We start from the raw sequence: 15,459 nt of genomic DNA, 5'->3' as shown, positions 1-15,459 counted from the left end.
TTTTACAAAATGCACTGGCTCATCTCTTGAGAGTTTTTCCATTGTCACATGGCTGCAGTTAATTCCATAGATTTTCTCTATATCAAGCTCCATCACGTCATTCCAGTCCAGAAGATTATCCAAGCCATTGATAACTTTATCTCTAATATCTTCATTAATTTCTTCAGAGATAGCGTTAAATTCCAAACATTAGATTTTTATTTCTAATATCCATAAACTCCAGATCTTTTTCCAATTCCACATTTGTTCCAATCTCCAGGGCTTGTATCTTCCCTTTATTTTTTCTTTTCTCATCTCTGATCTCATTCTCCTCTCTCACAGGATCCCCTATTTCTTTAAGCTCCTGCGTCATTTTGCTCAGTTCAATTTTCAGCTCCTTACTGCCCTGTCGCAGAGTTTGTTTTGTTATCTCAATCTCATCCATTATTTTCTGAAACATAATTACTTCCAGATTCTCAGCCACTTTCTTGATTGCCATTTTTAAAACCACGAAAACAAAACAAAACAAAAATAAAGAAGAACCACTTCTTATTTCAGCAACAATTGGGTTAATATTCCAGGCTTGATGACATCACAGTATAAACAGAGCAGCCTGCCTTATCTCTCTATGTTCAAGAATACAAAACAAATTTAGTTCCCAGCATCAAAACAGTTAGTGGCGTCGTGAAGAAGCAGATTCGTCAAAATAAAATAGACCAAAAAGAGAATAGTCCCAGACAATATAATGTTCCTCGGAATAGAAATCCCTCTTCTGTTTATATCTTTAGAATGCACTTCCAGGACAGCTTTTTGCAATAGAAACAGAGATAAGCTGTTAATTTCGTGAATAACAGAGAAGAGTTATAGCTCACCCAGAAGTTCTTTAAAGCTGATTCATTTGAGAAATCTCTTTTTGCTGCAACAATTTAAACCAAGTAAAAAAAATAATAGAAAGAAGGGTGCTTGCCTGTTAGTCCGTTTTCTCTTTGAAGAAAAGATAAACGTATCGCATTAATCAGATAGAGCTTGTTCGGAAGTCCGTCTGGCATTGCTGGCTGGACCTTTTCTCATAAATTAATGAAATCCAGTCCTCCCAACAAAAACAGGCTTTTGAGGTTGATCTCTACGTTTCTCCCTGCCCGGGAGAAATTTCATCAGTCAAAAAAAAATGTTCTGACTGATTTATATCTGAATAAGCTTCTTTTGAGGCGGGAGCCCGTCTCAAAAGCAGGCACAAGCGAAGTCACCCTTCCCGGAAGTCCGGCTATAGGTATGTTCTTAAACTGCAAGGTTTTTTTGCCTGTTAGTGTATTTACTCATGACCAATTTCTCCTCCTGCCCACTTCATACATACATGACCACTGCTTCCTGCTTGCATAGGAACACTCCCTTCATCCTAAGAAACAGACTGCCTTTGTCTTGCTCTAGAGCCATGCCTTGCTGTAGCTAGTTGTCTGAAGGTTGTTACATGCCAGAGATGGAAGCTTTCTTTTCGAAGCAGCTTGTTTTCCCCTCAACAGGGAACAGAAATAGTGGTGCCTCTGTTGATGCATCAGCTCTTTGAGCTTCCTTTCAGCCCTTAGTCAGGGCTCCATTACTCTCATGGGATCCCCTTTATATCAAGAATTGTTGGTACTTTTCCCATTATCTTCTTGCTTCCCAGAGAGTCTTCAGCTTTCTTTCTGGCCCATGGGAAATCTGCTTGCGTTCATGTATGAACATATGTGAGGTATCACGTAAGTGACCATATGACACTGTTGGTATACTGTTCATCTTATAACAGGTACACCTCAAAAGGAGAAGTGACCCAAACTATCACTTGGGGCATCCATATTTTTAGCAGTATCAGTGAAGCTGCAGTGAGATCCAAAAGATGCATCCAGGATCTCCTGCAACATTACATAGAATCATAGAATTGTAGAGTTGGAAGGGGCCTATAAAGTCATTGAGTCCAACCCCCTGCTCAATGGAGGAATCCAAATTAAAGCGTACATAAGATCCTTGAATATATTTCTCAAATCACAGTGCAAATGATAATCATTCCATGTTGTGCTATGTGGAAAGTGTTCCTATAACCTACAGCTAATATTAAGTACTATTCCATTAGTGAAATGGACACAGCACTAGCGGTTTTCATTTCTGCAATCAACAGGCCTTAACTATATCAGCCATGGTTAGAATTAAAATGCTGGAATAGATACTACCATCAGTAGGAACAGAAAAAAGCTATGGCATTGTGTGTTACATGTACACAAATGGCTCTGGAGTGTGCATTCTAAGCAATTACAGAGTAGTTTCCCACATTTCTCCTGTAGCTCAACATCTAGCAAATTGGCCAAGTCACTGATGGCTAATACACAGTGGCATGAGGGGAAGCTCTTGACTGATAGCAAAATAAATAAATAAAAATTTAAAAATCACAAAATGGTAGGGGGAAAACAGACATTTCCTAATGGTAGAGGCTGGAGTACTGAGTCCTAATGTTAAAAGGAAAAAAGCAACAATGCAATTTGGAGCCCAGTTGTTTCTGTGTCTGTTAAGCATGCCTATTAGCTCTCATTTTCATCATGATTCACCATCTGACTACTTGGAATTGCTTGTGTGTACTCTGATGACAGCATAAAGGAATCTTACAGGTTCTTAGTCATTGCACTGCTTTGTGGCATTAGCAACTGTGATAGAGGCCTACCATAATATCTGTATTCAACTTTACCTTGTATCCACCCTGGGTGAGTGGAGCACAAATTCCAGTAGAGTTCGGTAGCACCCTGAAGACTAACAAATTTATTATAGCATAAACCTTTGGGGACCAGAGTCTACTTCATTGGTTGCATGAAGTTTTATTCTCAGGTGTCAAGTAAACTGACCTTACAAACATGACCAAAGTTCATCCATTGTGCCAGGGCACAGGGGAAAGGGAGAGCATCCCTGCATTGGCAAGAAGGCAACACTCCCAATATTCTGGGCAACTCTCAACACAATGTGGGAAGATAGGGTGCATCATCCAATTGCCTAGCCTACCTGGCAACACTCCCTGTCTTCACAGCAGCTTGTAGCACAGTACCAGAAGGTAAGGAGAGTCCGTGATATTCCTGCCTTCCTCTGGTGTACTTTTCTGCACCATGCCAGAAAACAAGAGGTCTTTGCATTGCCTAGGCAACTGAGTGGCAAGCCATCAAAAAGACATGGAAGTGTTGTTTTTTACACTGTCTTGCTTCTTCTGTGGCTATGTGTGAACAGCTGCAGATGAAGTGAACTAAAGGTATGGTGTTCTGCCCCACAATCCTCAAACTTCGTGCTGCTTGTCACTAGCCAAGACCCAGATGTAGGGCTGCATAGAAACTATGAAGAAGGTAAATATCCTGTGTGAGAAAGTTGCCAATAATGCAGAAGAAGTGGTAATGTGATACCTCTAGCATTTCAGAACCTTAGGTAATGTTCGGGACTCAGCAGTGATGATGAATCTCTTAGTCATTGAAGCAAATATTGGCAGTTCAACCCTGACTTCATGGTATGATTATTTGTGATGAAATTTGCTTCATAGGGACAAAAATGATTAAATAGTACTATATGAACCTGTCCGTTTTTTAAGATCATCACCAGAGGACCTGTTCTGGGTGCTCCTTCTCACCGATCAGGGATCAGGTAGTTGGTGACTGGAGATAGGGCCTTTTCAACAATGATGCCCTGGCTGTGGGGCACTGTCCCTTGGGGCGTCTTCTGGAACCATCCTTACTGCGTTTTAGGCACTAGGTTAAGGATTTCTCTTTAACCACACTTTTAATTAAAGTTGTTGGTGAGTTTTTAGGTGTCTTCTGTTTGATTCACTGTCTTTAGGGCTCTAATGGATTTGTACACATTTTTTATTGTTAGCTGCCATGCAAATTTTAATTGAAAGGTGGGATATAAGTATTTAAAACATATAAATAAATTGCAAAAGGGCTGAAAGTTATTAAGGTAAATTTGAATTTGGTCTTGTGGGATTACCCCAGTATAAACATTATGGTGATCCCACCTCCTCAGAAATCAAGGTCTGGCCCCCTTCATCCAAATATGAGCACACACAAACCAGATTTTCAACCAATCACCCTTTGCTTCCAGACTGTTCTCCCATCTGTTCTTGTCGGTTTTCACTGAGCCATTCTCTAGAGTGAGGTATTCTGGCTTGCTTTGAACAGCTGTGAGTGTTGTAATGAGGTTGGCTAGAATGTAACTTACTGAGGCAGCACCTACTAATTTCTGCATATTGATAACACTTTTTGAAAGTAATCTTCCAGGTGTGCAAGGTGCAGAAGTGGGGGAGGACTTGTGTGTTTTTCACACGTGGCCGTAAAAGTGCTCATTAACTGCCGTTGGTCTCATTATCTTAGGGAAGTTCATGAATGATTTATTTCTTCACAGGCTGGAAAACAGCCTGCCTGAAGGTGATACATGATGTAGATGAGAAGTATCTGTTTTGGACAGAAGAAATGTAACCTTCTTTCTTTTTGACTCTCCAGGTACTGGAACTCTTTGAGTAATTTGGTGGCTTCCCTGCTCAACTCTGTGCGCTCCATCGCCTCCCTGCTGCTGCTCCTCTTCCTCTTCATCATCATCTTCTCCCTCCTAGGGATGCAGCTCTTTGGAGGCAAGTTTAACTTCGACGAGATGCAAACCAGGAGAAGCACATTTGACAACTTTCCCCAGTCACTGCTCACTGTATTTCAGGTATGGCTTTATAGTATTTGATTTTACTTAAATATCTGTAGATTCAGTATCAGTGTAACAGTCAACAGTGGTCTTGTGCCAATTAAATAGAACTCCAAGCTTAATAAAAACATAAATAAAATTTATTAAAAGTCAGTTGTCGTTAAAAATAGTAATCTTGTAGCATTTTCTAAAAACAGGTGGAGATGGGCCAAGGTGGGCCTCTGTGGAGAGATAGGTTTCATAACAAAGGGGTCACCTCTGAGAAGACTCTGTTCTGTATCCCAACTAATTGGCCTTGGCTTTAGTGGGACTTAATAGAGGAGTGGGCTCATTATAGGGAGAAACACCCTTGCGAGGTACTGGCATCACGTTAACATAAGAAGAATGTTCTTCTTATGACCCATCTAGTCCAGCATCCTGTTCATGCAGTGGCCAAAAGATGGCTATGGGAAGCCTGCAAGCAGTACCTAAGAGCAAGAGCACTTTCCACCCTTTGGTTTCCAGCAACTAGTAGTCAGAAGGAAGAGGAAGGAGGAAGAACATTGCCATCATGGCTAGTAGCTATGAATTTGTCTAATCTTTTAAAGCCACCCAAATTTGTGGCCATCACTGCTTCCTATGGGAGCGAATTCTATAGTTTTAATTTTGTGCTATGTGAAAAAGTACTTTATTTTGTGTGTACGGAATTCTCCAAATTCTTTAGTTAGTAACATTGTTGGGCCACTTCAAACACACAGAAGAAGCATGTGGAACAATCTTAGAGGGTTGTACGATTTCAGATAACTGCCGTGAGATCCTATTTAAAAACTCCCTGCTGTGGATAATCTGCACAACCAAAATATGTGTTTAAGCGATACATGTGGAAGCATTCAACTATGTAGTCCCCAACCTAAAGTGGTACACTTCTTACTAGGGATGTGCAGCAGCTGAATTGGGTGATTTGGAGTGTTTTTGAGCTTGTCTAGTACAAGGATCTCTGAGACCCCCTGTGTTAAAGAAGTGATCCTCTGAAAGCCTCGTGAAGCTACCTGTTGACTCAGTCATATACCCCAAAATGCTGCAGACATATTTCTGCAAAAAAACCCAAAACCAATCTTAATGTCTTTGGTTGAGTAGGAGGGGAGATGGGGAAGGATAGCCTGTTGTGACTGACAGGTCTAGCTTTTAATCAGAGGGAATTATTTCACCTGGACCATCCAATTCCCGTGCCTTGTGGAAGGGATGTTGATGCAAACAAATTGTCTCACATACTTATTGCTCTTTTGCAAGTTCTGTCTCTCTAGAGTAGGACACTTAGAAGAGTTATGGTGGAAGACGCAGCATCTCTCCTCCACTCCTCACCTTTCCCAGTCACTTACCATTTACCAAAAATAATATGTTACACCTCATCACTTTTTAATATTTTGTGTAAGATTTTTTAAAAATTACCTTATTTTCATTCAGTTTTTGTGGGAAGTTGTATTAGGATGCAGTGCTGTCCTCTTCTCTACTTCCTTAGGCTTGTGCATTATGTTCCATTTAATTCCATCTTTATATTATACAGCCACAAGAGTGGCTGTACACTATATTCAGCATGGATTTTTTGCATTCCGCAATGTTAAATTAAATATACACCCCCATGCCATTCTGCTGCTTCCCATAAGCTCATTTCAAAACAGATTCTTACAAACCTTATAGTCCTGAACTCAGAAACGCTTGCTTAACAACCCTCTAGGATTTCATGGCGATACAAAAAACACTCAGAGAGAATCTAGAGTTCAAATGGTAAAACAAGAGGGAAAAAATCCAGACCCCTGTTGGACTTTTTTCTGTCAATAATTTGTTGAAATTAATTAAAAATCAGCCGTGTTCACAGAGTACTGGTAATGCTATTACTTACCTTGTCCCATGCTTTGACCTTCATCTTCTGCAGTTTAAAGTTTAAAAATGCATGGCTGATATTTAATTAAGTTAAGAAATTTAACATTGCAGTCTATGATAGTGCAGGCATGCTCAGTAAGAACCTACCGTTAGTGTTCTAAAAGCCAGACTAATAGCTGTTTGGCTTAGCTAATCAGCAGGCCACACCCACGCCAGACATTTATTCCACTTTAAACAGTCATAGCTTCCCACAAAGAATCCTGGAAAGTGTAGTTTGTGTTAGGAGACACTTATTCCCCTGACACAGCTCCAGTGGCCAGAGGGGTTTAACAGTCAGCTCCTCTTCTGGGGATTGTAGCTCTGTGAGGGGAATAGGGCCTCTCCTAGCAATTCTCAGCACCCTTCACAAACTATACTTCCCAGGATTCTTTGGGAGAAGCCATGACTGTTTAAACTGGAATAAATGTCTGATGTGGATGTGGGCAGGGACAGCTTTTTAAATTTGGGTGGGAGACTACATGTGTCTGCTGTAGAATAAAAAGGTGGGGGAACCCCCCCCCCAAACAATACTGTTGACCATGTTTTCCTTTTGGAAAGGAAAGGGCCTTTCCTTCTGCCCAGTGCCCACCCACCTAATCTCCTGCCTCTCTCCCTACCAATCCACCTTCCTCCCTACTCCTATCCTCCCCCCCTTCCTCCTGACCCTCCCCAGGTTAGTTTCATCTCTCTAAGCATGATTGCACAGGAGTAAATCCCATTGACCTCAATAAGCATGCAAATGATCGAACGTACCCTCCCCTCCTGCTCCCTCCTATCTTCTCCCTCCTGTTCCTCCTTCCCCGCTCCTCTCCCCTCCCACCCTTCCCCATCTCCCCTCCCTTCCTTCTCCCTCCTCCTCCTCTCCCGTGATGTTTCACCTATCCTAAGCATGATTAAATGGGAATAAATTGAACTCAATAAGCATGCAAATGGTCAGACCTGCCTTTCCCTCTCCTCTCCCCTGCCCTCCTTCCCCCTCTGTCCTTCCCCTCCCCTCCATCCCCTCCTCCTCCCTTCTCCCTCTCCTCCTCCCGTCTTCCTCCTCCCCTGCCCAGAGGCACGTTACCAAATTCTTCCAAGCTACACAGGAAGTGGATTGGACTGTGAAAGACCAACCCAAATTGTGTTTGCATTTTACATATTTGTAGGGCAGTACAATATATCAGAGAAGAGGTCAGGTATCCTGTTCCCCTGGTGCATTCACTATAGCTGCCCAATTTCCCTGCTTTCTAAAGTTTGATAGAAATATCTGTTAGGTACGTTCTTAAACTGCAAGGTTTGTGTTTTTTTGCCTATTAAAGATAAAGGTAAAGGTGTCCCCGCACTTGTAGTGCGAGTCATTTCCGACTCTTAGGGTGACGTCTTGCGACGTTTACTAGGCAGACCATATATATGGGGTGGGATTGCCAGTTCCGTCCCTGGACTTTCTTTACCCCCCAGCATATGCCGGGTACTGATGGATGGAAGGCTGAGTGGACCTTGACCTCTTTTACCGGAGATTTGACTTCCTCCTTTCGTTGGAATCAAACTCCGGCTGTGAGCAGAGCTTCGGCTGCGTTACCACCGCTTACCACTCTGCGCCATGGAGGATCTTAGTGAATTTTTTTTTTGTCAGCTTCGAGTTTGTGCAAAGTGTTATTATAGTACAATGTTATGCCTGTTCCATCCTCCCTTTAAGTTTTAGGATCTGAACAGGGTGGTTTATAACAAATGCTATTGGAGGTCACTGATTCATAGGATCTCCATAAGTCAAAATTGACTTGAAGGCACATAATAAGCTTTGCGGTACCATGGTCTGCGAAAAAGACACATAATTGGGTGTCAGAACAAATTAAACCAGAACTATCACTAGAAGCTAAAATGATGAAACTGAGGTTATCATACTTTGGACACATAATGAGATGACATGATTAGGTAGAAAAGACAATAATGCTGGGAAAACCAAAAGGGAATAGAAAAAGAGGAAGACCAAACAATAGATGGATTGATTCCATAAAGGAAGCCACAGACCTGAACATACAAGATCTGAACAGGGTGGTTCATGACAGATGCTATTGGTCGCTGATTCATAGGGTCGCCATAAGTCGTAATCAACCTGAAGGCAAATAACAACAAATAACAAATTTGTGTGTGATTTCATTCTGCTTTATTGTTGCTGTATTTTGATTTTTAGTAGAGTTTTATCCCATCCCCCTCTAGGTCTGGGACTTTGTGTGTATCTTTTTTTAAAATCAATTGAGCAATTTTTCCCACTCAGCCTGCTTCTCTCATACACTTCAGCCCCCAGTTGTGTGTGTGTGCGTCTCTCTGACTCTGCCAAAGTTAACTGCTTAATCTCTGCCTATTTTAATTTATGATCACACTCTTTAAGCAAGAAACACTGTGTGTGATCATGTGCCTATGATGTTGGCAAACCATGTGGTGCCCTGGCCCCAGGCTAGTAGTGGCAGTGGCAGAGGAGTTGGCACCAGCAGTCCTGCCCACTTGAGTTCTCCTCCTAACCAAGCTCACATAACCTCACTGTTGCAGGCAGGAGGGGTGAAACACAGCAGCAGCAGCAGCAGGTTGTTTCTCTCTCCCCTGCCTCCTCCTGAGCTGGCAGCACCAGTAGTGGGAGAAAGTGGCACAGCATAGTCTGGGATCATTTGGGATTGATATGGCATCTGCTCTCATTTCAGGAAACAGCTGAGGAGGGAGAAATTCCAGGGCATTACACTATCCATTACACAGCCTTAGAACACACCAGTGCAGGCACAACTGGCCCCACTTGCTCAGAGAAGAGGCAGAGTCTAACTGGCAGGAAGGGCAATGGGGCACAGGACAGAGCAAGAGTTCCCTTTCTTAGTCTCAACATCCCCCTCCCCCAAAAAATAATCAGAAGAAGATGCAGCTTCAACAAGTGACTGTGAAGGATTTTGCTTGGGGGTGGATGGGTCCACGAAAAGGAAGTTTCCAACACTAACCCAGATGATCAACCATGTTGAAGATGTGATGCAAAGTGTATAAAGTAGTAAACTGCAGGAGGGAACTGAGATGGTCAAAGAAAGTTGACAGAAGTAATGGGTCCACACTAACCTTCATTCAAACTTCTTGTTGATGATTCCATACATATGTCTGCCAGTGCCAACTCCCTGCCCTAGCATCTCTACTTGCTGCTAGCTGCATCAGGTACCTTAAACTAGCCTAATCTTCAAATGAAAACACTTCTGTTATGTGCGCCATTCCACCTAGGACACCTGCTGATTTGATGCCCGCTCTAGTGCCCAGAAACAAAACCACAGAGAAGAAAGTAGATATTTTACTCCCCCCCCAAACCCCCCCCCAACTTTAAACTGACATCAAATCCAAAGACATACTCAGCTGGGAAGTTGTGGGTTTGTATTATTATGTAGTTATTTAGCACTTCACAAAATATAAGAACAAAGTTTCCTGTCTTGTGGCCCTTACAAGCTAAAAATTAATACAGGGGAGACAAGAGAGGAAGGGGAGTGAAATGAAGGCAGAGGTTAATGAAAGAAGAATATGTACCTATTTCACTTGCATGTACTTAGGCTTGGTTACAATGAGGTATAAAAGCCAAGGCACAGGAATTAATGAATCTGTCAATCTCAGTTTCCCTCAGTTTCTCATCTTTACAGTCTTAAGTACAATTCATATTTCCATGTCAGTTTGTGATTTTTAAGCCCTTGTGAAAATTCATCAGCATTTTAGTGCACTAGGGGCTCTGCCCATGCTTGCTTCACTAGCCAACATTGCCTACTATTGCCAGTACTCCCTCCCACAGGTCACCACCACTCACCCTCACCCCCACATGGATCACCAGCACTCCCCCTCCCTCCTCTTGTACATGGGTCATGAGTGCGCCCCACCCCACGGGTCACCAGAGCCCCCTCACCCCCCATGGATTGCCAGCACTTCCCTTCCCTCCCCCACAGGTCACCAGTGCTGCCCTCTCTCTCCCCCCATGGGTCACCAGCCCCCTCCCTCCTCCCCACAGGTCATTAGCCCTCTCCCTTCCCCCATGGGTCACCCTGCCTCCCTCTTCCCCTCTTGGCTCTCCCTTCCACCCACCCACCTAGGGCCAGGCCCAGCCAGCACAACCACCTCTCTGGCTTGCTCGCTCACCCGTGCGCTGCCACTGCCACCGGGTGATTTATATGCTGTTACCACAGGACGTTTCACATGTCGCTACTGCAGCTACCGCCATCACCGGGCACCTCCCACACTGCCACCATTGCCGCCCCACCTCGCCTCATCACACTACTTATGAATGCTTCTGCACAGGCACTTGCTTGCACATAAAAGTTCACAGGTAGCGTGATGGTTAGAAAAATATTATATAAAAAGAAATTTCTCCTTGTAGACACATTTTATATGCAGTTTTCTCTGATATACGCATATTTGCAAGTAATCTTCTCTAATCTGCATTTTGCATGCTATTTTCATGAATAGATATATATTGTACACATTATTTGATTGGAGAATTGCTTCGAAAATTCAGAGAAGTGCAAATTTTGAAGGATAACTGTGTTTTGGTTTGCATATTAATTCAAGAAGTGTGAAGTAGGCAGTTTCACTTTAAAATGCAAACCAAACAAAATTTCACTGTTACTGTACTGCCTACACCCTTCCTGTTCAGCTAGCTGATTAACAGCCACACTAGAACATAGCTTACAAATCACTGTCAGATCTGTCTCTTTGTTGTGGGACACAAATTCTCTAAGGGTTTTTGCTTTTCAGATTGTTACATCTATCCACCAGGATTAGGGCATTTTTACGGGTGATGCAGAAATTGCTGTTTGAATGTCACATGTCTCAGTGGGGGGTGCCCCAAACACCTACATTATGATTATTCAGACTGCAGCATTTTCCTACTTCTCCTCCCCATCACCTTTTAGATTGCCCCAGGAAATAGCCCAGGTACTTCATTTTCAGTTAAGGTGCTGCTCTAGCCTGCGCTCCTTCACAGGTGACTAAAATAGCATGTCAAACATTAACATTAAATGAACCTTTCAGCTGTGGCCCCAATCAAATTTAAAATGAGTCCCTAGTGTGTGATATCTATGTCACAAAGTGTCATCAGAGAGACTACAAGACATTCTTAAGGTCAGTTAATGTGCAAAGACAAGCTATTGTGCAGAATTAGTGGCTTGAGAGGAAGGATAAGGATGCACATTCCTATCCAGTAGTGCATGGCAAACGCCAAGGCACATCCCCCTCCAAAACCCAGCCTAAGAAGGGAGATTGTAGCACCTGCTAAGGAGGGCTTCTTCAAGACAGAACAGGGTGTTCTTTCTTGTAACAGACTTTTTTGCAGGTTTTCTGCATGCTGTCTAACGTTGTGTCCCCCTATTGGTGGGAATGTGTCATTCAGATCCTGACTGGGGAGGACTGGAATTCGGTGATGTATGATGGGATCATGGCTTATGGCGGCCCCTCTTTTCCAGGAATGTTGGTCTGTATTTACTTTATCATCCTCTTCATCTGTGGAAACTGTATCCTTTGCTACTTTCTTCATTTTCTTTGGCAACTGGGCTGGATTGTTTTGTTGAGAGCGTTACTAACAGGGGCAGCATTAGAGGTTGATATGGTTAGGCACATGCTGAGGTCATGACTGAGCAATGACTGCTGCTAACTAGAGTTTCCTGGCTCCTGATGCTCTTGCTCACCACCACCACCTAACTTTTCCTGCTTCCTGACTTGGTGGGCAAGCAACAATGGCAAGGCAGAAGAGCAATAGCCACCACCTGCTCGCTTGCCAGCCCTCTCCTTCTAGGGCTTAGAAACTGGGCAGTATTGGATTCAGCCTGGGTTCAATTCTTGCCCAAGTCGAAAGGGAGAGGTGATATGGGTGTGTAAGCAGAGACAATGATGAAGTCACCTTTAAAGACCAATACATTTGTTGTTGCATAAGCTTTCATAGGCCAGAACACTTTTTCAGATGAAAGGTATTGAGGAGAAGAGGTGAAGAGATGTAGTTGTAAGGAGGACAAGCAGGAGCAACCCACAGCAGTGGTGGCAATGAAGAGATGGCCCCACTGGGGCCATCTTGCAGGATCTTAATAATTCAAAATCTGAAGCTGGCAATGAACTAGTAAGATCCTACCACTTACTATAAGTGGACAGTGATGCCTTGGCCACAGGACGCCATGCTCTGGTAACTTTCAGATTGCATTATTGCAATGTGCTGTATGTGGGGCTACCCTAAGACAACTCAGAAAGTTCAGCTGATCCAAAATGCAGCACCCAGATTACTGGCTGGGGTTCCCTTTAGATCTCATATAACTCTTGTTTTAAAACAGCTGCATTGGTTGCCAGTTTGTTTCCAGGTGCAATTTAAGGTGCTCAAGCCCTAAATGACTTAGGTTCCAAGTATCTGAAAGATCACCTCTTTCCCTACAGACCCTTTTGGGTGTTGAGATCAGCAGAGGGGGCCTGCTTGGTAGTTCTGCCACCCTCTGAAGTTCAGGGGGTGGTGGCCCAGGAGAAGGCATTCTCTGTGGCATTCTTTAAGTTGTGGAACTCTCTCCTTGCTGAGGTACATCTGGCAACTTTGCTATACAGTTTTAGATGAATGCTGAAGACACGCCTCTTTACCCTGGCCTTTGACACCTGAGACATGTGCTTTTAGGAGCCACACTATTTGGGGATTTTAGGTGGTTTTAAAATGGTTTTTAATGTTGTACTTTAGAATTGTTGTAACCTGCCCAGGGACCTTTGGGTGAACGGCAGGTAATAAATAATCATAAAAATATAACTAAAATAACTAAAAACCATTAAGAAATTGTAGGTGTGGAATAAAACAGAACCATTCTGTTATTGTTTTATTGAGTATGCTTATTGACGATTGTTGTTGCTGCTGTTGTTATTAATTTAATTTATATCCCACTCTTCTTCTCTAAGGAGCAGCAAATGCATCAACAAAACAATTTAACAACAACAAAAAGAAAAGCATACTAAAAGCAGTTAAAAACATTCTAAAACACAGTTACCATTATAAATATTATTTCATCCATGATCTCCAGGTTGCCAGGAACAGTCCCTTTTAGCCATCCAGTGCCTGAATAAACAAAATGTTTTTAAATTCCTCCTAAAAGTCAATAGTGACAGAGACAGATGCACCTCACTGGGGAGGCATTCCACAAACGAGGAGCCACCACTGAAAAGGCCCTCTCAAAGGTCACAGCCAATCAGGCAGCCCTCGGTGACAGCAGCACCAACAAGGCCTCACCTACCGACCGTAGGGAAGGTCTTCTTTTAGGTACTTGGGTCCTAGCCATTTAGGGGTTTAGATGCTAGTACCAAAACCTTGAATTGGGCCCAGTAGCTCACTAGCAGCCAGTACAGTGCTTTTGAAGCCGATGACACACAGTTCCACTTACCAGCCTAGCAGCCACATTCTGCATTAGCTGCAGCCTCTGAACTGTCTTCCAAGGTAGCCCCACATACAACACCTTACAGTAGTTCAGACAGGAAGTCACCAGAGCATGGACAATTGAGGCCAGACTTACTGTAATATTCTGGATACAGATACTGAAAAGTGACGTTTGCACAAAGTTTTTGTTACAAAAGTGGCTTTTTTAAAAGGGAAATTTCCTGGACAAGAAAATTAATCTTTACACTATAGGACATAATATTGGGAATTACAGCCTTCTATGTATTTCTGATATTAATTAATATAATACTAATGTGGCAGCATAGCTCTCAACTTTGTACAATGATCATGCACTACAGAAAAGCACCAAAATAACACCATATGTGGACTAATGCATAATGATCATCTTCAGATAGAAGCATGTAATATGGCACATGTAATTAAATATCTACCTGCCTTAGGCTTGGGAAATCATGCGCTTTTCCAGCGTTCCATGCACTTACAGGATGGTAATACTGTGTCAGCATTTTCTGGGCACAGAGAGATGTCAGCCCGGTCCACATGGAATGTTCTGTCAGAGCTTACTGATACACTACTGAAATTGGCATGTGCCCCATGTAACATTCCAGAAGAAACGGCATACAGTTGGGAAGTTCATCAAATTGCTCAGTGACAGGACAAATACCTAAACTGGTGTGGGCATGACCAAAAAGAAACAGTTTGCAAAGAGGAAGTCTGTGAAAAGAACACCACTAATGCAAGGTGCTCTTGAGCAGCATGTAAAAAAGGTAGTCTACCAGGATGGGCACATCTGGGTCTGGGTCTGTTTTCAAGGCCTTCTCTTCCTTCCCCAACAAGCTGGGCCAGATTTAGATGGTTCATGGACTATACGGGCCTCTTAAATCTTCCCATATTTGCTATGAACTCTCTTTTGTGGCTGCATGAAAGGATGTCAGAAAAGCTCCAAGTGAAAAATGGCTAAGCTTCCATGAACTTGTCCTCTTCTGTGGGAGAAGGCTGTTGAAAGGGAACATTTTGGTAGGCTTCCATAGGGGAAGTGTTCCATAATGCTTGGCCAAGGCCTGATGTACCCCTTTAGCAGATTTCATATTTGAAAATTAGAAGACTTTAAGGAGGGCTTCCCCAGCAGATCTCAGTGGGTAGGTGCTGCTCAGATCAGGAAAGGTGCTTGCTTGGTTATGCTTAACCCAAATTGCCTTGTGCTAAGTCCCACACCAAGAACATTGCTCCCCACTCCTCTCCCCATACTATTCAGTACCTGTTTTCTTTAATGAAATATGCAGACATCTTGCTGAATGTCTTTTTGGCCATTGCTGTGGACAACCTTGCTGATGCTGAGAGCCTGACATCTGCTCAAAAAGAGGAGGAAGAGGAAAAAGAAAGAAAAAAACTAGCTAGGTAAACCCTTTGTTTCTAGTTTGGTACAAAATAATGTCCCCAGGTCGGTTCTTGAGAGTAAAGGCATATCCAATCAGCAGATTTTATATCCACCTGTT

General features: G+C 42.9%; 1 protein-coding gene across 1 annotated transcript in view; it reads left to right on the top strand.

Moving 5' to 3' along the window:
* The window catches only part of CACNA1C (calcium voltage-gated channel subunit alpha1 C), a 722,305-nt gene that overhangs the window by 559,779 nt on the left and 147,067 nt on the right, over positions 1-15,459 (top strand). The window contains exons 15-17 of the mRNA XM_061638625.1: positions 4,479-4,686; positions 11,942-12,062; positions 15,247-15,361. Coding sequence (XP_061494609.1) covers positions 4,479-4,686; positions 11,942-12,062; positions 15,247-15,361 — 444 coding nt within the window. The remainder of the gene's footprint in view (positions 1-4,478; positions 4,687-11,941; positions 12,063-15,246; positions 15,362-15,459) is intronic.

This window comes from Rhineura floridana, chromosome 8 (genome assembly GCF_030035675.1).
Source record: "Rhineura floridana isolate rRhiFlo1 chromosome 8, rRhiFlo1.hap2, whole genome shotgun sequence".
Lineage (NCBI taxonomy): Eukaryota > Metazoa > Chordata > Lepidosauria > Squamata > Rhineuridae > Rhineura > Rhineura floridana.
The sequence above is the reverse complement of the archived record's forward strand: the minus strand, read 5'-3'. Positions and strand labels throughout refer to the sequence as shown.